Below are 25252 nucleotides of genomic sequence, written 5' to 3' on the forward strand. Positions count from 1 at the left end.
AGTGGTTATTTCTTATTATATTGGGTTGGCCAAACAGTTCGCTTGGTGAGTGAATACATTGTGCAATAAAATTCTTGGTGAAAATGAAAAATGTGTCTTTTATTTTTACTTAAAACCAAATGAACCGTTTGGCCAACCCAATACTAACAATTTGTTAAAAACCTAAAAATGGGCAAAATTTAAAAAATATTTCCCTATATTAAGTGCATTTTCATATTGTATATGTGTAATGTTTTGTATGTTTTCTGCAAAATTCTATTGGCTATGTTTCTGCGCATCCAAACAGTTCAATTTTTAATCTATCTGACTAGGTAAATACTTTATTACTGGTATACAATATTAACATTTAATTATTTCTTAATAAATTTCAAATTCATTAACATTTTTATTTCTCTTTCTTTGGAGCAGCCGATCAGTAGGGTTATTTAAACGATGATAAGCAGGAAATGTTGAAAAATTTCACTTTTTTCTTTAATAGAAATATAGTTGGCTTACGTTTTCTTCTTTCCCAAGGTACAAACTCTGAGCTGTCTAACCCATCTGAAACTGAATCTGAGCGTAAAGACGAGCTGAGTGATTGGTCATTGGCAGGAGAAGATGACCGAGAGAGCCGGCATCAGCGTGACAGCAGGAGACGCCCAGGAGGAAGAGGCAGAAGTGTTTCAGGGGGTCGAGGTCGTGGTGGACCACGTGGTGGCAAATCTTCCATCAGTTCTGGTAGTCTTTTATATACTATGTCAGAATCCTTTCTTGGTAAACAGTATAATTTCATACACGTTAATTCATTTAACAGGGCCACTCATTTTTGGAAGTTTCTCTTTTAACTGTCTGAGGAAAATAGTAGAATATATATATATATACACACATACACATAGCAACATAAGGAAAAGCACTACAGAGTGTTTCTCAGTGAAAGTTTAGCTAGAATATTCAGAATGTTCTTGCTTAGTATAATGGGCTGGGGGGAGAATTGAGAATTGTCAGGGATCCATGGACTAGATTATATCAGGGATACAACCATAACATATTATTGTATGGCAACTTTTAATAAAACCACTCTTAATAAATTTTAAAAAAAGGCTGGATCAAATCATACTTTTTACAGGACTTTAAAGTACTCTCTAGTTCTAGTGATATTCTTCAAGTCCTAAGTTCAGTTTACAGACTTCCAGGGAAATAGTTTTTTATATTTTAGTACATTGTTCACTATTACCAAGGTTTGTAAAATTATAGTATGCTGAATTACAAAGTAAATGTACTTTACCTAGTGTTTATGATTAATGGATAAACTTAGTGTCTTTTGCAAAGATGCTAGCTTGCTAGCTGTTACCAAAGGAAACTTAGAAAGGAAAAATCGTGATTAGGTGAATTTCTTCTATAATTTGATTGGTGGAAGCAATAAATGCACATAGGTAAGATGGGTATTTTTTTTTTCTTATAAATTATATCTTAAAACCTTTCCTTTCCCACCCTCACCCCACCTTACTCCACCTTCCCTCTTTCTTTCTGGAGATGGGAGTACTAGTCAACATTCATTTCCACATTTTCCTATAACCAGTTAGAATTTCAAATTTTTTAGTATGCTTTTTTGTGTAGACTTGTTTTGCTTGCTTCAGTTCATAGTAAGAGAGTTCTATTATGTCATGGAGTGCAGGTGTTGAGTATTATTTGGAAATAGTTCATTAACATTGGCACAAAGAAGCAGCAACCACATTGAACTCAGTTATGGAGACAAAAAGCTGTTTCGTGGAATTGATTCATATTAGCTGAATATTTGTTTTCATTTTTATTTCTCTAGCCTCTGGGCAGGATTAGCTAGGAATGTGAATGTAAAAAGTAGCATGTAATAATATACTAGTTCCTAATACGTTTTCAAAACAAGTCAAAGAGAAATGGTAGAAAGCCAAGTTGTCTGCCCATCTTCTGTTTTAATTTTTCATTGCCATTTAAAGGTTTTTATATTTGTTGTTTTTCAGGTAAAATAGTGATACAGAAAACATTTTATCTGAAGACAGAGAGGGTATATTTTTATCGGGGGAAAATTGAAGTTTCTTATCATTAATTGATATAGTTCAATATAGGTCAGAATATTCCTAATAACTGCAGCTCTCTTAAACAAATATTTCTTGCCTCTGACATGCATATAGTGCTCAAAGATCCAGACAGCAATCCATACAGCTTACTTGATAATACAGAATCAGATCAGACTGCAGACACTGATGCCAGCGAATCTCATCACAGTACTAACCGTCGTAGGCGGTCTCGTAGACGAAGGACTGATGAAGATGCTGTTCTGATGGATGGGATGACTGAATCTGATACAGCTTCAGTTAATGAAAATGGGCTAGGTATGTAAGCACTTAGGGAAAAGATATATATTATTGTATAATATTGTTAATGTATGAAGCTTTTTTTAAAAAAAAAAATCCCAAACATATGCAATTCACAAATTGAATTTTTCCTAGTGTTTACTTCAGACGAGGTAGATGGCTTTGTGTCTGTCTTAAATGTCTAGTTCTCAGAGTTGTATAGCCAAATAATTTGAAACTGGGAGGGTTTATTAAAGTACCCTTTGATGCCATTAAAACAATACAAATATTCAAACTGCAAGGCACTTAATACTCTTACTGTTCTAAACCAAAATTGGGCTTTCAGTTTGCCTCTTTAAATGTTATTATAAATGACACTAATGAAGGTGTGTATACTGAGTAGGCATTGATTTCCAGAGGGCTAAAATGTCATTAACTTTGGTAAAAAAAAGGAAAACTTTATTCCTGAATGATGATAATTTAAATTAAGTCTTAGAGTTTAATCAAGAGTTAAAACCCTCTTAATTTCTGGATGATAATTCCATTTTTTATGTAGTAGGAATGTTTCATACTACAAAAGTATTTTTCCTGTGAGTAATGTGTATTGTTTTATCTTTCCTGTTTAATTAAAAGGTTCTTTCCCCTTCTTTAAATCTTTGAAGGAAAGAAGTTTTTTGTTTTTTTATTTTTTTTGCTTTGTTTTTTGCTTTGTTTTTGTCAGAATAGTTCATGGTGAACTTTGCAATTACAGATGATAGTGAAAAAAAACCCCAGCGACGCAATCGTAGCCGCAGGCGTCGTTTCAGGGGTCAGGCAGAAGATAGACAGCCAGGTAACTTGCGTGGACCTGTTGACAACACCAGGTTACAAGCATGAAAAAAATATGTCATGTGTCTGCTTTCTAAATATATTATACTTACATGTACACCTGTGCATATACATTCAAGATGTGCATTGCATAAATTGTTTACTCAACTAATACGACTACTACTCTTAAGAAAATGCATTCTTCCTTCACACCGTAAATGTGTAGTAAACCCGTCTAATTGAACTAATGTTGTGTCTCAATTTTTTTACATGGAAATACTGTTGAGAAGACCGCTATTTTGTCCACTTGGCAGATTCTGCATTCTTGAGTTGGGGCCTGCCATCCCAGGAACTATGTTGTAGATTGTGATTGAGGTTGAGTGGCAAAACTGGGCAGTTTTTGCATGGTGCCTGCTTACTATATCTGGGTTCAGCACCTCATTTTTGTGGGGTTTCTCATACCCACAGTTTAAAAAAAAAGTATAAATGAAAAAAATACTTGAAAGTGTCTTTTTCCTAGTAAGAGGAATGCATGTTATGTTTTTGTTTATTGTAGTGTGATGCCTTTTCCCTTACACCTACTAACTATTCAAATTAATAGTACTTACTTAGTTTTAGAATGTTAATTTAAGTAGATATAATTTTTAGTAACTTCAAAGAAACTTGTTTGCTGTGTCTATACTATCTTGAACATAATTCCATTTCCTTTGTATGGAGAATCACATGTATATTTACAATGAAGAAACTGTGTGCACCAGAAATAAACCCCTTTTAAACTAATCAATTTTGCATTCTTTCCAAAGCAAATTCTTGTGTTTTCCCCAAATAAAGAATGTAAATTCCAGTATCATTATTTAGAATTTTAAGTTTAGTGGTTGTAGAGACATTTGGGAAAACTGGTTAAGGGTATTATTTCCATTCTTGGGAAAAAGAAAGTTCATGTTCTAAAGATAGTTGTAAATTTAAAAGGAATTAAATATTGTCAAAATAGAAGGTTCCAGGAAATGTTAGTTTTCTCTTCTTTTCTCTCTCTTTAGTGTTAGAAATATCTTTTAGATGAAGAGATTGTATTTATTTTGTTTTTTGAAGCTGGCATAGCAGTGCATACCGTTTTTGGCTGTACTTTATAAATAAGGAAATTTAAGCTATTAGTAGTATGGGCTTGAGATAGAATAAATTACAACATAATTTATTAACTAGGTGGATGGTGGTTCATTACTAAGTCAAAGGACATAAAGGGAATAACGTAAAAGCCTTTGATAAAGAAGAGGAAGTGATTTCTGCATGGTATTAATCGAAACTTGAGTAATTTAGGGTTTTAAGTAATTTCGCAATGATTTGTGTTCTTTACTGCATTTATTCCTGTTTTACTCTGTTCTTTGGAAGTACTGATTTCCTCTTTAGAACTCATTGCCTTTCTCAGTGTGCCCTCTGCCCCCCAAACCAACACACACACACACACACACCCACCCCCACAAGATAGGATAGGTGGAAAAAGCACATCATTTTCTCCTTTGCCCCTGGAAGGAGTTCTACGAAGGCAGCTTCTATCCAAAGTTAATGTCAACATTCTCTGAAATAAACAATTATTTAATTTGTTCTTATTTGCTCAGAATTTCTTGTTGCCCTTGGTATAAATTAAGCAGTGAGTATTCTTTACTAAGAAAAGTATGACAGTATACTGATGTCCAGTGGATTAACTTTGGAGCCCTTAAATTCTAGAGTCCAAATTATGCTGCACAAATTGCCTTAATTTTTTTCTGGATATTGGAAATACTTATTAATCTGTTTTGAACTTTTAAGTGTCTTGTATTATAAAGACTGGCTATAAACAGGTTTTTCTTTGAATTAACCGAGGTTATTTTTAGTTTTACCTCCCTTTGGTAGGGGAGGGGCACTGATAAATTTTTACCTTTCCAGCTAAGTGCCTATTAATTAATTGATAAACTGTATCAAAGTATACTATTCTCTGTACATAGTGGATGAAGAGTTCTAAGAATTGTCACATGTTCAAATTTAGTAGTATGTGTGTCTATGCATCAGGGTTTCCAAGTAGCTGAGTTCTTCCAGGTGTCACTGAGGGCTCTACCATGGAAACAGAATGAATTCATTAAGGTGCTCTCCAAACTAGAATACTTCCTAGGATGCTTTTGCTTCTGTGTATGTAGATATAATGATGAAGTGGATTTGATAGTATCCCTCTCCCCAATTTTGGAAACTATTATTAAATGTATTTATAAATTCATTTACAGTGAATTTAAATGACCATTTATAAAGCTCCAAAATGAGCACACTGAGTTTCTTATAATTTGGAGGAAAAGAGACAGTTTTAGACATGAAACATCTTTATTTAGCGGTGTTTCTAAAGATGTGTATTCTGAATTAAGTTGTTTCCTTGAGATTTAAAAAGATTCATTTTAATAGTTCTAGAAAGTTCTTGGATCTTATAAAGAAAGGTGTCAGCATGTTAATTCATGATTAAGAAAAATGAATTGTAAATACAGTCCAGCTTTTTATTATATTAAAATGATTTATTTTCATATAATTTGAACCTGATGGACTAGTTCTTCCCGTACGTAGTGACTTTAAATTTTAAATTTACCCGAGTTTTAATTCTTTTCGTAATTTACTTGCTCCCATAATTTAAAGTACACCGTATTCCACATAATCAGGGATTTTTCTTCACCAGTTTCTGAGGGAAAGTAAATGCTTTGAAAGGAAGAGGCTGATTATTTTGATATTTCTTCAAATCAGTGAATTCTAAGTTGTAAGTCCTTGAAGAGAAAGTTCTGCAGTATAAAGTGAGGCCAGTCCAGTGTACTAGCAGACCAGAGGTAGTTTGTTGCAATTGGGTTGGCAGTAGGGTGTTAGTTTGGGTTAGTCTTTTCCCCTTTGGGTTAGTCTTTTCCCCGTATCCCTACTGCCATTGCAAACACAAATACCTTTTCAGTCAGTCCCTTGAAAGATTGGCAAGATGGGGAAAGGGAGTGGTTACTGAACTAATGGTGGACCTTTTCCCACCATGATCAATGGCCACATTTTTAGGTTGGTGTTCTGTCATCTTTAGTTTGCTTGCAGTTTTTTTAGATTACTCAGAATGGTTTCTAGTGTGAAATGTGAAAAAGGAACCATAAAATACACTTGGATATCTTACTGTGCTTTAAAAAAAAATGTTAAAAAACAAAACAAAACCAGAACAACTAATTTCTGAGTAAATCTTTTACATCTTTGATGAAAATTTCAAATTGAAGCATGCTACACCACGATTTGACCCAGTTTGCCCCATTTTTTCCCCCACTGATAAGTGCAAACACTGTCTGGGCTTAGAATGCTGCATTCCCTATTCTTGGTTGTGGATTTCTATGTCAGACTTACCCCACAACTGTAGACTAACCAGAAGCAAATGGCTGGACTCTTGTTGAAGAGGACTTTAATCTAGGCTTCCTCGCTCTCCAGCTTGAAATCTTCTGTAGTCAGCACTAAACCACAGGCACATTTTTCAGGGTTAGTTTTTGGTTGGAGGTGGTACCCAGCTTAAGAAAATTTTGAAATTGGGTAACCCACCATTAATTTATTTTAAAAGTAAAATTACTCTTTATCCATAAATAAACTTTAGAAGTACTTTTTCAACACCTGTAATTTTTTTCTCATCTTCAACAGTCACAGTTGCAGATTATATTTCTAGAGCTGAGTCTCAGAGCAGACAAAGAAACCTCCCAAGGGAAACTTTGGCTAAAAACAAGAAAGAAATGGTAAGGAGAATTTAACCTGTAGGTTTTGGTGTTTTTATTTTTGTTTTTGGTATGGTTTAGTTTTATTTTCACTTCTTAACTTACTTGTATGATCACTTGTTTCCCCAGTTAGACCAGTAATATTTTAGTTAAATACTACTCTTGATTTTGTTTTTGGCCCCAGGTAACTGAAAATATGCATGCTTGAGCCTGAAATACTTTTCATTTAGAACTCTAAATAGCATTCGTAAAATTCAGCCTGCCCAAAGATACTGGGCATAGAGACTGTTGCCTTAATTTGGGGAGCAATAGGCTGAATATACCTCTTCTCAGTGGTGGATAAAGACCTTTAAGTTTCAACTCTTTTAAATATTTTAAGGGATTTGATATGTAAATGTGAGTTCCAAAGAAAAGGTGAGTAAGTAGGTGGTTATTTGCATTACTTAGGGTATTAATGTTTATATCTTTTATATGGTGAGCTTTCCAGTGGTTAAAATGAAATTAGGTGCAAGTTTTCAGTAAACAGGTACAGATTCTTCCTGTGGTTTATGCACCGCTAGATACTAGAGATAAAGAGTTGAAAAGCCCAGAGAGGTGGAGTACATTGGTATTTGTTTTGAATTTTAAGAATGTTTTAATTCTTTGATCCATTGTGGTATGTGAAACTAAAATTATTTATTAGCTAATTAATGTTTATGTAGCTATTTTCCTCCTCAGCTATAGATTTCATTTATAAAGAAGTTGAAAAAGTTGTCTCCCTTTGGCAGGCAAAAGATGTGATTGAAGAGCATGGTCCTTCAGAAAAGGCAATAAATGGCCCAACTAGTGCTTCTGGCGATGAAATTTCTAAGCTACAGCGTACTCCAGGAGAAGAAAAGATTAATACCTTAAAAGAAGAAAATACTCAAGAAGCAGCAGTCCTGAATGGTGTTTCATAAACTGAAGAAGTTCCTAGTTTACAGTTCTTTTACATTACATTTTACAATAGTGCTTGTACAAGCTTGCCAAAGATAGAACATGGATCGCCAGTCTTTACATCGCACTTTCAGTTCCTCCATTTGGAATTCAGAAAGGGGAGGGATCCTGAAGAAATCATATGTTAAACATACTTTGACACCTACTGTGTTATAAAATATATCATCAGATGTGCCTTGAGAATAGTATATGTAACATTAAAAAAAGTTGCTGGCTATAGGAAATGTTATTTTGTTTTCAAAATATGGCAGAGATGGGGGGAGGTGGGTGGGGGTGGGATCCCTAAGGGAATATTCTTTATGAAAGCATTAGCTGCTTTTGTTACATTTTTAATAATATGCAACCACTTCTTCACCTGAGGAAAACTAGAGTGAAATGCAGTCTACGATATTTTGCACTGAATTGTAATTTCTTCATTAGTTTAGTCTGGAAACTGGTCTGTTTTAATGTGTTTTTAAAATGCTGTATGTAGAGGAAAATCTGCAGGCCACTGGAATACATTTGTTAAATTCTCATCTGCAGGGATACTGGGTGATATTGGCAGCGACTGTTCTACATTGAGGCTTTGTTTGGTTTATTTATTAAAGTGTACAGTATTTAAAAAATCAAACATAGCTTTAGTTAAAACACTAAGCTGAATTAGTCATGTCCATTCAGACATAACCTGAACTACTGAAAAGATCAATTTCCAGAAGGTTTATTCTGTATAAACTACATGTTAGTCTTCAGTAGAGTATCTTTTCCTTTTCTTTTTTCCCCCTTTTTTCTTTCTTTTTTTCCCTTTTTCCTTTTTTTTTTTTTTTGTTTTTTGGATTTTGGTTGTTTGATGTGCAATATGTTTTTGTATGCAGGTAGTAAATAAACTTTGATCTTCCATTTGCTGATTTTTAACTTTCTACTTTTTATACCAACTGTTGAAAAACTAGTAGTTGGACCTACTTAAAGGCCTAGAGTAGTATTCTGATTGCTTTTTAAGATGCATTTATACTTGCTCATAAGTAGTAGTAAAATATTAGCTGGTCAATTTATCATTTTGTAATGAATCCTCTGAAATCTTAGTACTTAAAAAAATTTAGTGTGTTAGAATAGAATGGTTTAGGGTATTGATCAGAGATTTGATATTAGGAAAGTCTTTGTAACAAAATTCTAATCATAGGCAGCTTTTGGAAGGCATTGGGGTAAAATCCAGAATTTTACTTTTGCCTTTGATTCTTTATTAAAGTTATTTTTATAAAGAAGTACAATGAGCAGTTTTTAAATAAGGAATGTCACTAATTTGATTTTTGGTTCTCAAGGAAATAATTTTAAAGGTTCTCATACTAATGAATGGATTTTTTGTAAATATTTTAGCCAGATGTCTTAATTTTAGGAAGATACAAACTTACACGAAGTGTGTTGCAAGGTGATATCAAGTAATTGTGGGTTTATGGGAGTTGCTCTACAATATTATATAAAAACTACTGAGCAAGAAGAAAGACAGCTCTTTCACTTGGCATCTGAAAAGTATTTTTTATGTGCATAATTTGTGTTAATTTGTTATGTGCATAAAAAAGCTAAGTGATTTTAATTTATGGCTGAAGGACAATTCAGGTTATAGTTAAAAATTATTTGCCAGGTCAGTGTATATAAAACCCTAGTCCTGAAATTTATTACTGTTGAGGTTAAAGATGTGGTATTACATGCTTTTTCCTAAAACCCTGATAACTGAAAATTTTAAGGTGTAGTGTGAATAGTGCAGTCCTTGAACATTGAATAATAATATCAAGTAATTTCATATCCTAATAAAATTACCCACAAATGTCTTTTTTTTAATCCACCGAAGTCAGAAACACGTAAAATTGTTGGCCTTTTTATTCTTCTCTTCAATAGTAGAGTTACAAATTAACTATAAGGTATGAGAAGAATTTTCATTAATCCCCAAATCAGTAAATATGGCATAAAGAAAATATGATTTTTCATGTTCTTCCAGGTAGAATATTCACTAAAATCCTCCTGTAAAGACTGTTTCAGTGGGAACGGAAGAAACACAAAATCATCTTAAGTGGGTTTAGCCCAGTGAGTTTTTTTAGAATAACCAGATTCTAAGAAATAAGTATTAAGATTTCATTATTTACAAATGACTAATCCCAGTGTCCTTTAAAAATATGTACTGCAGGGGCTTCCCTGGTGGCGCAGTGGTTGAGAGTCTGCCTGCTAATGCAGGGGACACGGGTTCGCGCCCTGGTCTGGGAAGATCCCACGTGCCGCGGACCAGCTGGGCCCGTGAGCCACAACTACTGAGCCTGCGCGTCTGGAGCCTGTGCTCCGCAACAAGAGAGGCCACAATCGTGAGAGGCCCGCGCACCGCGATGAAGAGTGGCCCCCGCTTGCCGCAACTACAGAAAGCCCTAGCACAGAAACGAAGACCCAACATAGCAATCAATCAATAAATCTTTAAAAAAAAATATATGTACTGCAGAATCATGATAGGCCTTTTATCTATTTTTTTTTTTTAATAGCACATGCTCAGATTCAGAAGTGAAAAGCCCACTCCCCAAAGGTAAATATTCTTGATAGAGGTAGCCTTCCAAACTTAGTTTGAGAGGGGAGCATCTTTTTTGGCTACTAGTTACATGGAATGTTGCTATGGGAAAGCTTGCCAGTACCCCAGGCCCGCCCCCCCCAAAAGGTTTTGTGCAGCTTAAATATTGTTTCAGCATACATATATGAAATCGTGTATGATATCTGAACTAAATCATGAATTAAGAGCTGAGATCACATGGGGGTAAAAATGGTCTTTTCCTGAAGCCTTGGGAAGCCTAGGATTCTTGGGTTTGGCATCACTCTTTTAAGCCTTCCACGGGCCTAAAACTTCTGCAAAATGGTATGGGTTTCTGTTGACAGGTCAGTCACCACTGTTAAAATTATAATAGGGATACATAAAAGTCTTAATTTTAAGTAACTCTATTTTAATGTGGAGGTAACGGCGTATCAAACCAGTGAGTTCATGAAAACTGAGACGTTGCTTAGGACAAGGCTGAGGGAGGTAGTAGCTTAAGTAAATATTCTTTAAAAAGCAAGTCCAGGTATATACAGACAAGCAAAATAACCAAAGAACAGGAAAACACTAAGCTGGTGTTTTACTATTTGTTCTGGATCTCCATTCATGTCAGCCGTTCTTTTGTGGCTGGGATCCATCACCTTGGGAAGTATTTTTGTAGCCACTGTTTGCTATGAGTCGTGTTTAACCTCAGAAGGGTCTCTGCAGAGTTGGTATGTTAGCTGAATATTGCTGGTAGATTGGGGAATAGTACCTACCATTTGTGTCCTCTGCAAACAGATTGACTTTTTTCAGATTAAAACCAACTAGTTAATATTCTCATAGGCTGTGCCTACAGTGAGCTTGTGCCGTAAGCAGATGATTGGCAGTTATTGGAAATGAATAAAGGAAAATTACTTTCATACTTAGATTTTCTAAGGCTTCAAGGAACTTGGATTTGAACTGGATCTGTGGGTTTAGCAAAATTCCAAAAGGCAACAAGTAGGGTGTTCATTGTAAAGTCTCAGTCTCCCTATCTTTGCTATTTACAATTTGGATCCCCTGTACCCTTTATAAGGATATCTGATATAGTGAATTTGCTGATCGCTTATTTTAAAATTTTAGTTTTTTACTAGGATGCTTGAATGGATAATATTCACTTATAACCCATGATTAACCTATGACAGCATTTGGGTTTTATTTCAGGGAACTGTTGCAATAAAGCAATAATTGCAATCTGCTATAGTAAAACTTTTGGCAAGTGGTGGTAATTTGAAACTGCACTCAACTGCTGGTTGAAAACGTCAGTTATGTTGAACCATAGGAAATTGCTGGGAGCTGACCAGTTTTGACCCACAGAAGAGACAATTTCTTATGGTTCAACCTAATAATACATTTTAAGGTATAATCATTTACTCCAGAAATCCAAGCAAGGGTCTAATCATCCAGAAAACCCCTAATTATTGGATGAGGGAGGTGCATACTCTATAAGGAAAATATTAATTTTGTTTTTTAAAATGGTTTATCAGTGGGTCACTTTAGATTCAGATTCATCTATCTTCTATATTACTATTTCAGGGTACTGAAGCACAGAAGGGAGTTACTATCTTTGTCGTACAAACTTTTTCTATATTCCGTTTCATCTAACTAGAGAGGCCTAGATTAGGTGATCCCATAAAGGCCTTTCAATATAATATAACTTGAGTGTAATCATATGTTAGACACTGTGTGATACTTAACCATAGTCTTATGTACTCTCAAGGAGTATGCTGAATTAAAATGGTGTGTGTTTTCTATTTATATCTGTCCCAGACATTTACAGCTATATTGTATGCAATCTAAAGATAAAAAAAGGGCAGAATTATTTTTCACTAACATTCTCAATTTCAAAGCCCCACTATTAAGTATACTAGTTAGCAGTTTCTCAAATTAGGGTGAAACCACAGGGATATTTTCTGAATGTTTCGTACCCTTTTTACTTGATGGATTGTCAAATGTAGCTACTCATTTTCTAGGTTAGAGACTGTTTTCATTACAGAAATTTTCCCATAGTTTTTCTAGATGAACTAATCTGTGCTTAATTGTTCCCTGGAGCTCATACCTCAACCTCTTTGAACTTCATTTTTTACCTTGCTGTTTTCAGGTTGTGAAGGAAAATGTCACGTAAATACTTCACTTGAAATTCCATTAACTGAAACAGCACTAAGGTCACAGCAAGTGTTAACTTGTTCCAGATTATACCCTAACACTGGACTACAACCTTGTCATTGGGTCAGGAATAATAGGTTAACACTGGATAGAAGCTCTTTCTATATCCTATTGCTAAAGCAACAGTTGGCTCTAAGCAGATACACAACACTGAACGACAGTGCCAGCAACAAAAAGCAGAGCTTAAGTCATTTAAGTTTCCTGGTACTCAAGGTTACTCTCAGTCCAGGGTTCTTTAACCAAAAACCTATTCTAGCATTCTAAGTAAGTGCTTTTTACTTTACCTCAGATTTATAGATTTCTTTCTACCATATTCTGTCCTTTTAAGTTTTGGAGCCAGTTTCTAAATTTTCATTGTAATTAACATGTTTGGGAGATCATTTATGCTGAACAAAATATGACCCCATCACACACTTCTGAAATGCAAAACAACTTTTATAGGTTGTTAACAACAAAGATGCCTTATAAATTCTCACTGAAACAGTAGAACTCAGTATTTTAGCCTGAAGTGTTTAAACTTAAGCTCGGTTAACTCTTAAATGAAGCATTCTGCCTGGGTTAATTTAAATTACTTCTGATACAAGGTTTTCTTTAAGGTAGAACATAAATTTTCAGTGTGCCGAATACTACATAGCTTTTTAGTGTGGCATGGTCCAACATGTTTAGGTTTTTACCCTGTGTTAAGATACTAGTTATCCAGTTTCTTCTACTTCTCATTTTACATCTAGCTGCCTTTTACCCTTCTTGCTTCTGTTTGTTGTGATTTAGAGCACAGAAAATTAAGGATAGCAGAGAAAACTATATAACCAAGCTTCTAGAATCAGAAAATGGGCTTGTGTTCCATCTATTTTCATACATGTTCTCAATTATTTCTTGAATGGTTTGGGTCTGTATGACTTGTTAAATGCTTCTATAGATATTCCCATCATTTGTAAAACAGCTGAAGGCAAGAGAATTTGCTTAAAAATAAGGGTGGGAAAAGATTCAACTTCAGGACCACCCATTACAGCCTACTTTCATCACCAGCAAAGCAGGTTTATAAAGTTTATTAAGTAGCATAGGACTCATCTATTGTCAACCTAGAGGCCCAGTGAAGGCAAAAGGGAAGAGGCTAAGTAAGGAAACTAAAGCTCTGGTATGCCAGTTCTAAACATTAAGGCTGTGAATAGGCATGTATTAAGGACTAATACATAGAGAACCAAATTATAAATGAACCTAGTAAATTGGAGAAGATATTCAGGGCTTATAGTTTCAGTAGCTGTGCAACTTCAGAAAGCATTTGCTCTAGTTTTTCAATTTCCTATCCATAAAATGTGGAGAAATATTCAGGGCTTATAGTTTCAGTAGCTGTGCAACTTCAGAAAGCATTTGCTCTAGTTTTTCAATTTCCTATCCATAAAATGTGGAGAAATCTTCACAATTTAAGTTGGCTGTTATTTTTTTTCCCCCCTCTTAACAGATGAGGAAGCAGAGCCCTAAGTGCATAGATACCTTGCTCAAAGTTGCCTGGCTATTATAGCAGAAGTTTCACTTGAAACCTGTACCTCCTATTCCCTAGTCCTATATTCAACCATAATCTTCCTCCCTTTTAAAGAAGTCTATATCTGAAAGGACCAGTGGATAAAAAGGGCCCAAGGTAGAAGTGTAATGACAAGTACCAGACACACATCTCAGTACCATCAAGGAAAACATCCCTGGGTTATCAGATTTGTGAAAGGTACCACAGTGTAGAGGTTAACAGCGTAGAACTTTGGGTTTGAGAAAGATCAGTTTTCTCAGCCAGCATGTTGCTTTGGGCAAGTATCTTGACCTCACTGAACTTCAATTTCATTACTTGTAAAATGTAATAGTAACTACTACTGGGTAAGGGGGAAATGCTTAGCACAACGCTAGCACATTGTAAATAGTCAATAAATGTTAATAATACACAAGCATTTTGTAAGAAAATACCATTAAAAGATGAAGGCTCTCTTATAGATCATCATACTTGCATCAATTACCGTGATCTATAGCCCTCATAAAAAAGATGACTTTTTTACCCAAGAAAAATGGTAGGTTTGCCTAACAGCTTTCAATGAAATATGGATTCTTCTACTTGAAAAAGGTAAGCCTAGAGAAAATAAAACATTACTATGAAAGAAAAATGTGGTCTGCTGTGCTCCTTAGTATTATTTTAAAGTGGTTTCCATTGTCTCAATACTTATCTTAGAAACAGGTATGCTGTTTTTTTGCATTAAACACTCAAAAGTACACCTTCGACATGAAGTTTTCCTTTTTAAAGTTAATGCTTGAATGCCTTTGGGCATATTTTCTATTTGAAAAATTTGCTTTTTAGTTGATAATATCTCTTCTCCTTAATTAAAGCTCTTGTTCATAAACATTTTTTTTGACTAGTCCAAAGGACTGAAATAAAAGGCTAGTATGCCAGAATACAGTTGATCCTCATTATTAGCGGATTCCTTATTTTCACGTTCGTACCTCCAAAGTCAACAATCACGGTGATTTCCTGGTCGGTTGTGGACATGCAAAGTGTGAAAATGAGTCACCCGGTACCTACAAAGTAATGCTCTGCCTTGTTTCAGTTTTCCTACTGTAAATAAGCATCCTTTTCGTGGTCCATTTAATGCCAAGTTTTTTGCATTTTTGTCCTTTTTATTGGTGATTTCACTGTTTAAGATGGCCCCCAAGCATAGTGAAGTGCTGCTGCCTAGGGTTCCTAAATGCAAGAAGGCTGTGATGGATTGGCATGAGTTATTGGCTGTGAATTTAATGTTAATGAATCAACATATATTAAATAAGATGTCTTTAAACAGAAACACTTGTAAACAAGGTTATATATTCACTGGTTGACAAAAGTGTTGTGACCAGAGGCTCACAGGAAACCCCTAGGAACCGTGGTTCAGGATTCACTAATTTAGTATTCTCAGTGACTTTATAGAACACAACTACTTTGAACAACAAGAATCAACTGTACCTTCATACCCCCTTGTCCCTGGAAACAGCCAAGTGCTTCGTCATACTCTAAATATGACAAATGAACTTGATCAGATTTTGAATGAGGAAATGGGATGGAAAATAAAAGCAGATATACCTCCATTTTGACATGTCCCTAAACACATTCCAGTGCTAAATATGACCACCTCCATTATTTTGACCTTGAAAATCTTTGTGTTCCCCATTAATAAGAACTTTAGGATGATTTAAGAAAGTTTAGATTGTAGGTAGTAGTACTTATCATCTTAGAACTGAAAATTAAGTATTCTGGCTGACCACAAAATAGCTATTTTAACCTCGGTGTTTTAGGTAGGTCCTCTGGTTATGATCCTTACATATTTTTTGTTAGACCAATAGCCATTTACCCTGAAATGTCATTTAAATATATCAGTGTATGAATTCTCGAGTCCTTAGTTATATTTTGATAACGGAGAGCTTTTCAGTTTCACTAATTGTGTTTTAACAAATGTGAAACTTGATTATGTAAAAAAATAACCAATTAAAGTAGTTTATAAATGGTCAGTCTCTTTTAAGGGGTTAGCTAAATAAAATGTACATACTTTCTCGATTAAAAACAAGACTTGTATTCTCAAATCTTTATCATACTGTTACAGTTTTTAATGTATGAAATCTGAAACAATTCAGATTTATCACTGACAAAGTGATAAATACATACCTAGATCAATTTCTTAGGTTAAGTTGTGGCTAAATTCACTTTTAAGTTCAAGGTTCTAAGTGGTTGGGGGAGTCCTCTGTACCTTGAACAGCCGCCTGTCTTAATGATATGAGCCCCTACTATAACAACCTGTGCTAATTCCATCATATTTATTACACTGTATTTTAATTATTTTCACATTGTATTTTAATTATCAGTTTATCAGTCTCCCATCAGACTGGGGATTCCTTCAGGGGGAGACTATCTTGTTCACCTTGTCTTGAAATAGGTACCAAATTATTTGACAAATGAGTAATGAACACTTCAAATGGCATGCATTTATCCATAATTATTGAGTATTAACCTACAAATATTCTATAATCCGATTTTAAATCCTCAAATTTATACCAAGGCTTTCATTTAGCTTATGCTAATTTTTAAAATGTGTAGCTTTGAGGCATTTTATTATAAAAAGCTGGTACTCATATACATAAATGAGTAAGAACTTAAAATTCATCATACATTTACTTCATTTTTTAGCTTGACCTTCTAGTAAATCTTTAGCTTCATTGATTTTGGCTGCTATATAAGGAGATCCTCCTACAGGAAGAAAAAAAAGGAATAGTTATAATATGGACTCTCCAATTTCTGCTTCATGAAAAGCTATTCTCTTGCTTCAAGAATTCCTATGCTTATCTAAGAGGTGAAATGAGCAGAAATGAAATTTTGACTTTTTTAAATAACTGTGGCACTGGAACTGGATGACCAAAAACATGGTTAATATAGTTGACCAATGGGAGGGAGATTTCCACAAAAAATGGCACCTTTTGAAAAAGCTTAAATTGATAGAAATAAGATTAAAAAAAATTCTCATACTTATGTGACTTTGAAATAGTGTAAGTTAACTTTTCATGATGATCACAAGTCATAAACACCGATTTATTGTACTGTGTTATTTTAAAACCATGAAATTTTCAGAGGTGCTGAGCTTAGTTGGGAAGACCCCACTTTGCTTTATATCCTTTTCCTGTTATCAACAGTCCCTTCATGATGTCACCTACATCTGCTTTCCTACTAAACTGCAGCAGTGATTTGAGTGATTCTCAAAAAAGTGTGGGCCTCAGACCAGCAAGCACCAGCAATCAGTAAAAAGCTTAGTTAGGATGCAAATTTATGGGCTCCACCCTAGACCTACACAATCAAGAGCCTTCCAGTTAGTATAAGCTAAGTTTTGTAAAAGGTTATGCAGTCAGATACCAACCAATTACAACCCTGTTTAAGCTCAAAACCCTCTTTCTTAATGAGAGGCTTCTCCTGTAAAGTAAAAGGACTTAAACACTGGAACATGGATTTTGTGGTCTACATTTTGGTATTCCATTTGATCTTTCAACACAGCCTAGGCTGCTTAGAAGTGTATCAGAAACTAATAAGTACATCCTATAGGTTTCTAAGTAGGTAACCACTAGTTAAAAGGTCTAAATGGATAGGAAAAAAATTAAAAGTTTTATTAGTTTCATTAACTGAAATTCAACATTTTCCTTAGGTAAGAATGTAGACACCCCCCAACCCGAACAGTAGTAGTAGCAGTATTTGAGACTCACTATTGTAAGTCACATCACAACTGCAGATCTCAAAACACGGTTAATGCTTATCACTACTTCCAAATTATAGTAGTTACTAGATCTGCTGATTAGTCTATAAATTTTTCACTCAGAACTTACTCTTTTAAGATACCTAAACAACAAATGGATCCAGCCTGGGAGACATTGCTCACAAACAGATCTAGGCATTTCCCTTATAATAGCCAAGAATTAGATACAAAATTATCCTATTAGTAACAATTAGTTACTCCAACAAAATGTGTTAACAATAGTTTAATGATACTTACCCTTGTCTGGGTGATTTAAAAGCATAATTCGTCGATGAGCATCTCTTATTTTTCCCTTATTGGCAGTAGGGCTAATTTAAAAAGGAAAAGGTATTGTATACTTCAGAGTAGTTCTGAGTCACATTAAAAAACTATATAAAGGTCAATTAAAAATTGTGAAAATGAAAAAAAATTGTGAAACGAGTAAGTCAACACAACAGTATGAAAAGCTATTTGGGAACCTCTTCTCTAACACACTAGGATGATTAATATTCTGAACCACAGAACTAAACAGAGCTCCTTAGAAAAATAAGGCATTCTTAAAAATTTAGTTGAACTTTGAACTATTCATTACAACAATCCTTTTATTGAAAAGTATGTTTAAATATGTTTAAGTATTTGGAAATGAAGGCAGAATTTCATCACAAAAAAATTTGTTACTCCGTTACAGAGAACAATATTGAGCACTGTGATTATCTGTTGAAAAATCTACCTTTAATGAGTTAAAAAGTACTCATGCGTCATTAGACCTTCTCATTGGACTTTTGTAGGGAATCTTTAGATCTTAAAAATGTAATAGATGGAACTTCCCTGGCAGTCCAGTGGTTAAAACTCCATGCTTCTACTGCAGGGGGTGTGGATTAGATCCCTGGTCAGGGACCTAAGATCCCGCATGCCGCACAGTGTAGCCAAAAAAAATAATAAAAATTAAATAAAAATGTACATAATAGAATAACTCTCTCCTAATAAAAGAGAGAAGGTCTTTCTTACACTTGCTTATAGCTCTAAATTTGGAAGAAAAATATTAAAAATGTGAGGAATTATTTTACCTTACACCTAGTATTAATGCTGCTTCCCGTTTTGTCATTTTGGGTTCAAACCCACCTCTGTAATAGCCACCACTGAAGGCCTGAAAGCGGAAATACATTTGTAAGAAAAGATTATCAAAATAAACTGAAAGCTGCTAAAAAATGTCTATAAATGTTCACAGAACCAGCAGAAAAACTAAGACACTTCAGAAAACTAAGTGCAGTTCCTATGGTATTTTAACTTTATAAATAGCAACAAATATTTTAATGATCATTAAACATCCATATTTTTCCCCCCCGGACAATCTAAACTGTCTTGAAGATACAAGACAAAATAACAGTGCCTCAAAGCCAGTTCTTCTGGGAGTGAAGGGAAGATTATTCCAAGCTAGCCATGTTCTAGATAAAAATTTGATCTCAGAATATGACTACATGTTTTAGAACAAGTGCTTTAGAGGATTCAGAGATCTTTTGAGACAAGTGGTTCAAGGACATTTTGAGGTTCAAGGCAACTACTAAAACAAGACTTTAAGATATATATTGAGAAAATCAGGCTATTAGATCCACTGACCTTGGTATGTCAGAAATTATATTGGTAAAACCTACCATTACCCTACTCTGTCACATTCAATCATAACAATAAAAAGCAATACTCTACAGGCTGTCAAAATCATATTCATTCTGAATTTAGACCACAGAAGGTATGATCATCACATTCAGTCATACTCTAGAGCCCAATTAACTGAAGTGTTACCCAAGTAATCTCTGTTAGGGAGTGCCAGAGCCACACAGTAAAAATGGATCACTTCAGACCCCTAGATCCCTCTGTGTTTGTGATGCAGAGCAGATGATACTGAAGGTAATGGTGTATGAGCAATAAAGTGATATTAACTTTCATGATACTAAAACTGTTAACACCTCTTCCCCAAATCTGTCACATGTAACATCTGATTCTTTAGGGTAGCACCATTACAAAGCTCAGAACTTCTAAACCTTCTTGGTGGGAAGCAAGAGAAGGGGTCCAAAGCAATCACTTAGAACTTCATGGATGTCTGGCTCTAGGCTTCATACACAGACAGCAAAGAATTGGCAAAAATGTTGAATAAGAAGCCTTACAGATTTTGGTAGACTTTGAAAAACTTGTTTTACTTGAGGCTCCATATGCTTCATGGCTTGCAAAGCGTAACGGCCTAAAAACAAAAGCAATAAAATAATTAAAAAGTCCGCAACCTCCTCTACTTCAGTTCCACCCCCAAACCATAAACAAACCTGCAAATCCTGCAGCAGCAATGGTGAGTCCAACTGCTACCACTGTACTGGCCTGGTAAAGGGAAGCAGAGTAAATATTCATTTCTCTCATTCTCACCCTTCCCTATCATGCCCATTCTCCCATTCCAACTTATTACAAGTTTTATTTCAACGGGAGAAATAACTTTTAGGATGAAAATATTCTGCCCAATGATCCTGCAAATTTTATATCCAATGCATTGAAAAGGTATGGGATTTTTCACTCAGGAAAAAAAAAAGGCAAGTCGATTTGCTTATTTACTTATACAACAGTGAAAAGGATAATTCCCCTCCCCTTTAAAACTTCTCTTTCACCTCCGGGCAAGTGAAGTCACATTAAAATTCAATCAAGAGCAACGGAAATAAAGTTTCTGCCAGAGAAGGGAGAACTGTTTACAGAGGTTTCCTGTAAATTCTGATTCACCGTTAAACGTAGGCTTAACTAAGAGACTAGCTTCTCATAGCACCTTCGGCCAAATACGTTCAGGAATCGAGAAGAGGTGTGTCAGCAAGAGAAAAGGGGAAAGACAGAGCAATGTAGAGAAAGGACTGCGAGGATGTGTTAGGGGAACAGCAGGTATAATCAAATGCGTTTCCACTAACCTCCGAGCCCCACGGACGGCAGGCACAAAGGCCCGAGAGGGGTGAGGCAACAGCTCTGTGTCCTAGAGGGTGACTCTCCGGGGCGCTACACCCCCAGCTCTGAGTCGCATTAGGGAGACATCTGCGGCTCCTCTCCTCCCAGACCTTGAGCAGAGGTTAAGGCCTCGGCCTGAGATCGCCCAAGAGGCCGGAAGGCGGAACTCACCATGGTTCCCGCTCGGCTCCTCTGCTTCCACCGGGAGCGCGGTTCATCCCACCCCACCAACTCTACGCCTCTACCACAAAGCGACGCGGCCACCACCAGCACTTACAAACCGCCCAGACACGGGCGCCCTAGGAAATACGGCAGGGGCGGCCGTAAACTAGGCCGGAAAACTGTCGTAAAAGGGGACAGCGGACGGGAAGGAAATGGTCGCTCAAGCCGTGGGCAGGTGGAGAACACGACTTCGGATTGGTTGGTGGGTGGGCGGATCACCTCCTTACTGGGCTCAAAGGTGGGGCTTCTCCTTGTTTTGTCCTTTGCGCCTGGGCCTAGAGTATTTAGAAATTCTTTCGGGGAAGGGTATTGGTATAGAAGGGCGTGAGCGTAGCTACGGTGTAGCTACACTCTGAACTTTTTTTTTTTTTTGCCTGCATATTAGCATCTCCATTTGGCATTTATTTTGTTTATAACTGCCAAGAGTAATGAATATTCTTAAACATGCCGTAACAAGTCCACCATGAAGGCAAATAAGTATGTAGCGGCACAGTATAGCAAAAAGATGTTCCAGAAAATCAAAGGAGCAAACCACATTGTTTCGGGGGTTCTGTAGCATTCATTTATTTAGAATAATTTGTTTAAATATGTGACTTGACAGGAACTTGTGTGAATGTTTGGGGTTTGGTTTTGTGGAATGGAATTACTACTTCAAGGACAGTTAATATTCTGATCATGGGATCTCAAAATCACCACAACTGAAAAATGCTATTTAAAATTTCTCCCCTTCTCAAAGTAAAAAGTAGGGTTTGGGTTTGCCCTTAGAGTATGTTTCATATATCCCTACATAAAAGGAGAAGAGAAAAATAATGGAGACAGTAGTGGAAAATTTTCAATGTGATGTTTGGATGATCAAAATAAATTTGGAGTTAATTCGCACTTCGAACTTACAAAGTATTAGGAGTCTGTTTACATTGCAGTGAAATTCTGCTTTGATGAGGTCATTGGTTATTAGACAAATATGTGAGTTTGTTGGCTTTCTTTTCCTCATCTATAAAAAGATTCTGCATTTGGATCTCCAAGATAGCCATGAGATTTTTGTAATGAAATTTATTGTCAGCAAACGATCCAACACTAAGACCCTAGTGTTAAGTGTGCATCTTCCTCTTTTGCCCCCTTTTATCTAGTTTTTAACCCAACAACTACAAAAGAAATAAGTGGGACATAAGACCTTGGGACCAAAATGGCCAGAAAAAACTAGACTGCTATGTTCAAAATTTCCTGTTATGTATAGTTTTGATATATACAAACTATGATATGCAGCTTGCTTGAGGAACACAAACCTAGCCTCAGGAAACCAGTGGTGGACAACACAGGGAGACATTTGAAGTGGAGATGGCTCTGTTTTGGGAAGCAAATCAAACTAGATGCACAACCTGTCTCTGTCACTTACTAGTTGTGTGAATTTGGACAAATTTGTCCAAAAGGAATAACTATTCCTGACTCTGAGTTTTCTCATTTGTAAAACAAGGGTAATGATGGCTACCTTGCTAAATTTTTGTAAGGATAGAGATGTACATTGTGTGTTCTATACATAAGTATCACTCAGTGTAGCTGTTATTATTATGAGGGAAGTCAGAGTGCAAATTGGTGTGCAAAGGCCTTCCCAATTCTCATGACACTTCACTCATGGTTGCAAGCCTGGTAATCCCTTCCCTACCCACTAAGGGCATGGAAAGAACCCTTAAAAGCAATTTTAAAAAATATCTATTGACTGGGACTTCCCTGGCGGCACAGTGGATAAGAATCCACCTGCCAATGCAGGGGACATGGGTTTGATCCCCGGTCCGGGAAGATCCGACATGCTGCAGAGCAACTAAGCCTGTGCGTCACAACTACTGAAGCCCGCACACCTAGAGCCTGTGCTCCACAACAAGAGAAGCCACTGCAAGAAGAAGCCCGTGCACCGCAACGAAGAGTAGCCCCCGCTCGCCACAACTAGAAAAAGCCTGCGTGCAGCAACAAAGACCCAGTGCAGCCAAAAATAAGTAAAAAATTAAAATCTTTAAAAAAAATGTCTACTGGCTGATGAATGGATAAGTAATCACTCCTTGTTTCTTCTAGCTTATGGTGTCTGCTAGCATACCTTGACTTGTGACAGCATAACTTCAATCTTCAAGGAGGGCCAGTGTCTTGAAATCCCTTTCTACTCTGTTTTCGCGTTGCCTTTCTCCTCTGTGTGTAGAATCTCCACTGCCTCCCTCTTAAAGGATACATATAATTCCATTTAGACCCCTATAATCCAGGATAATATCCCCATTTCAAGATCCTTAACTTAATCATAGCTGCAAAGACTTTGTCATATAAGGTAATATTCATGGGTTCCAGGTTTTAGGACTTGGTATCTTTGGGGGCTATTATTTCATCTACCATAGAGAATAAGAGAAGACAGAAGAGGGGACTAGCAGGGACAAGAGAATGAGAAAAGACTCAAGCACATATGCTCAATTTCTTCTTCCACATTTGTCAACCAGGCAAATCACTTCTTAGGGAGGAATAAGTGAGAGATGAGAGGGAGTAGCTAGAAGTACTCTTGAATTGTGGCTTTGAAACACTTTCTGACCATAATTCTTAGTAAGAAATATTGGGTTGGCCAAAAGGTTCGTTTGTTTTTTTTCTGTAAGATGGCTCTAGTAGTGCTTAGTTGTCTTTCTTTTTTTTAAAAAAAATTATTTATTTATTTATTTTTGGCTGCATTGTGTCTTCGTTGTTGCGCTTGGGCTTTCTCTAGTTGTGGCGAGTGGGGGCTACTCCTCGTTGCGGTGTGTGGGCTTCTCCTTGCGGTGGCTTCTTTTGTTGTGGAGCACAGGCTCTAGGTGCGCGGCCTTCAGTAGTTGTGGCACGCAGGCTCAGCAGTTGTGGCTCGTGGGCTCTAGAGCACAGGCTCAGTAGTTGTAGCGCACAGGCTTAGTTGCTCCGCGGCATGTGGGATCTTCCTGCACCAGGGCTCAAACCCGTGTGCCCTGCTTTGGCAGACGGATTCTTAACCACTGCTCCACTGAGGAGGCCCTGCTTAGTTGTCTTTAGCTTCATTTGAAACAATTTTTTTAGACTGTATTGTGACAGCTGTCATATCAGCATGCATTGTAAACAAAAAACTTATCAAAATTGGTGAATTTTTGTGTAGCCATTTTAATATTGAAGATGGAAGAAAAAAGCAACATTTTTGGCATATTATGCTTTATTATTTCAAGAAAGGTAAAAACACAACTGAAACACAAAAAAAGATTTGTGTAGTGTATGGAGAAGGTGCTGTGACTGATCGAACGTGTCAAAAGTGGTTTGCGACGTTTTGTGCAGGAGATTTCTCGCTGGACGATGCTCCACGTTTGGGTAGACCAGTTGAAGTTGATAGCGATCAAATCGAAACATTAATTGAGAGTAATGAATGTTATACCATGGGGGAGATAGCCAACATACTCAAAATATCCAAATCAAGCGTTGAAAATCATTTACACCAGCTTGGTTATGTTAATTGCTTTGATGTTTGGGTTCCACATAAGTTAAGCCGGGGGCGGGGGAGGGGGACCTTCTTGACTGTATTTCCGCATGCGATTCTCTACTTAAATGTAACGAAAATGTTCCGTTTTTAAAACAAATTGTGACAGGCGATGAAAAGTGGATACTGTACAATAACATGGAACAGAAGAGATTGTGGGCAAGCGAAATGAACCACCACCAACCACACCAAAGGCCAGTCTTCAACCAAAGAAGGTGATGTTGTGTATATGGTGGGATTGGAAGGGAGTCCTCTATTATGAGCTCCTTCCGGAAAACCAAATGATTAATTCCAACAAGTACTGCTCCAATTAGACCAACGGAAAGCAACACTCGATGAAAAGCGTCCAGAATTAGTCAACAGAAAACGCATAATCTTCCATCAGGATAACTCAAAACCGCATGTTTCTTTGATGACCAGGCAAAAACTGTTACAGCTTGGCTGGGAAGTTCTTATTCATCCACCGTATTCACCAGACATTGCAGCTTCGGATTTCCGTTTATTTCGGTCTTTACAAAATTCTCCTAATGGAAAAAATTTCAATTCCCTGGAAGACTGTAAAAGGCACCTGGAACAGTCCTTTGCTCAAAAAGATAAAAAGTTTTGGGAAGATGAAATTATGAAGTTGCCTGAAAAATGGCAGAAGGTAGTAGAACAAAAGGGTGAATACGTTGTTCAATAAAGTTCTTGTTGAAAATGAAAAATGTGTCTTTTATTTTTACTTAAAAATGGAA

General features: G+C 36.3%; 2 protein-coding genes across 6 annotated transcripts in view; one reads left to right on the forward strand and one right to left on the reverse strand.

Annotated features, from left to right (window-relative positions):
• The window catches only part of FXR1 (FMR1 autosomal homolog 1), a 55973-nt gene extending 47927 nt beyond the window's left edge, over window positions 1–8046 (forward strand). For 2 of the 4 annotated variants that reach the window (XM_068546291.1, XM_068546292.1), the window contains 4 exons: window positions 514–717; window positions 2148–2348; window positions 6777–6868; window positions 7615–8046. In XM_068546291.1, coding sequence (XP_068402392.1) covers window positions 514–717; window positions 2148–2348; window positions 6777–6868; window positions 7615–7785 — 668 coding nt within the window. In that variant the 3' untranslated portion in view covers window positions 7786–8046. Of the gene's footprint in view, window positions 1–513; window positions 718–2147; window positions 2349–3060; window positions 3142–6776; window positions 6869–7614 lie in introns of all 4 variants that reach the window. The other 2 variants (XM_068546294.1, XM_068546293.1) reach the window with 2 other exon arrangements.
• An 8064-nt stretch (window positions 8047–16110) lies between these two features.
• On the reverse strand, window positions 16111–21121 carry DNAJC19 (DnaJ heat shock protein family (Hsp40) member C19). Of its 2 annotated transcripts, none has more exons than XM_068546295.1 (6): window positions 20969–21121; window positions 20143–20194; window positions 19990–20063; window positions 18895–18974; window positions 18086–18156; window positions 16111–16797 (listed from the first exon to the last, which is right to left on the reverse strand). In XM_068546295.1, exons 1-6 carry the CDS (start codon window positions 20969–20971, stop codon window positions 16727–16729), a joined length of 351 nt encoding a protein of 116 aa, XP_068402396.1. In that variant the 5' UTR covers window positions 20972–21121; the 3' UTR covers window positions 16111–16726. The 2 variants fall into 2 exon arrangements, with proteins under 2 accessions (XP_068402396.1, XP_068402397.1); XM_068546296.1 differs by having other exon boundaries at window positions 20764–21121.
• Between the last annotated feature and the right edge of the window lie 4131 nt (window positions 21122–25252).

The sequence above is a fragment of the Eschrichtius robustus genome, chromosome 6 (assembly GCF_028021215.1).
Source record: "Eschrichtius robustus isolate mEscRob2 chromosome 6, mEscRob2.pri, whole genome shotgun sequence".
In the NCBI taxonomy this organism is placed as follows: domain Eukaryota; kingdom Metazoa; phylum Chordata; class Mammalia; order Artiodactyla; family Eschrichtiidae; genus Eschrichtius; species Eschrichtius robustus.

Excerpts from the sequence above, each read along its gene's own strand:
- DNAJC19 (XM_068546295.1), bottom strand. Across the intron at positions 20,064-20,142 it reads TGCTGCTGCAGGATTTGCAG|GCCGTTACGCTTTGCAAGCC; the intron begins GTTTGTTTATGG and ends TTTTGTTTTTAG. Across the intron at positions 16,798-18,085 it reads TTTAAATCACCCAGACAAGG|GAGGATCTCCTTATATAGCA; the intron begins GTAAGTATCATT and ends TTCTTCCTGTAG.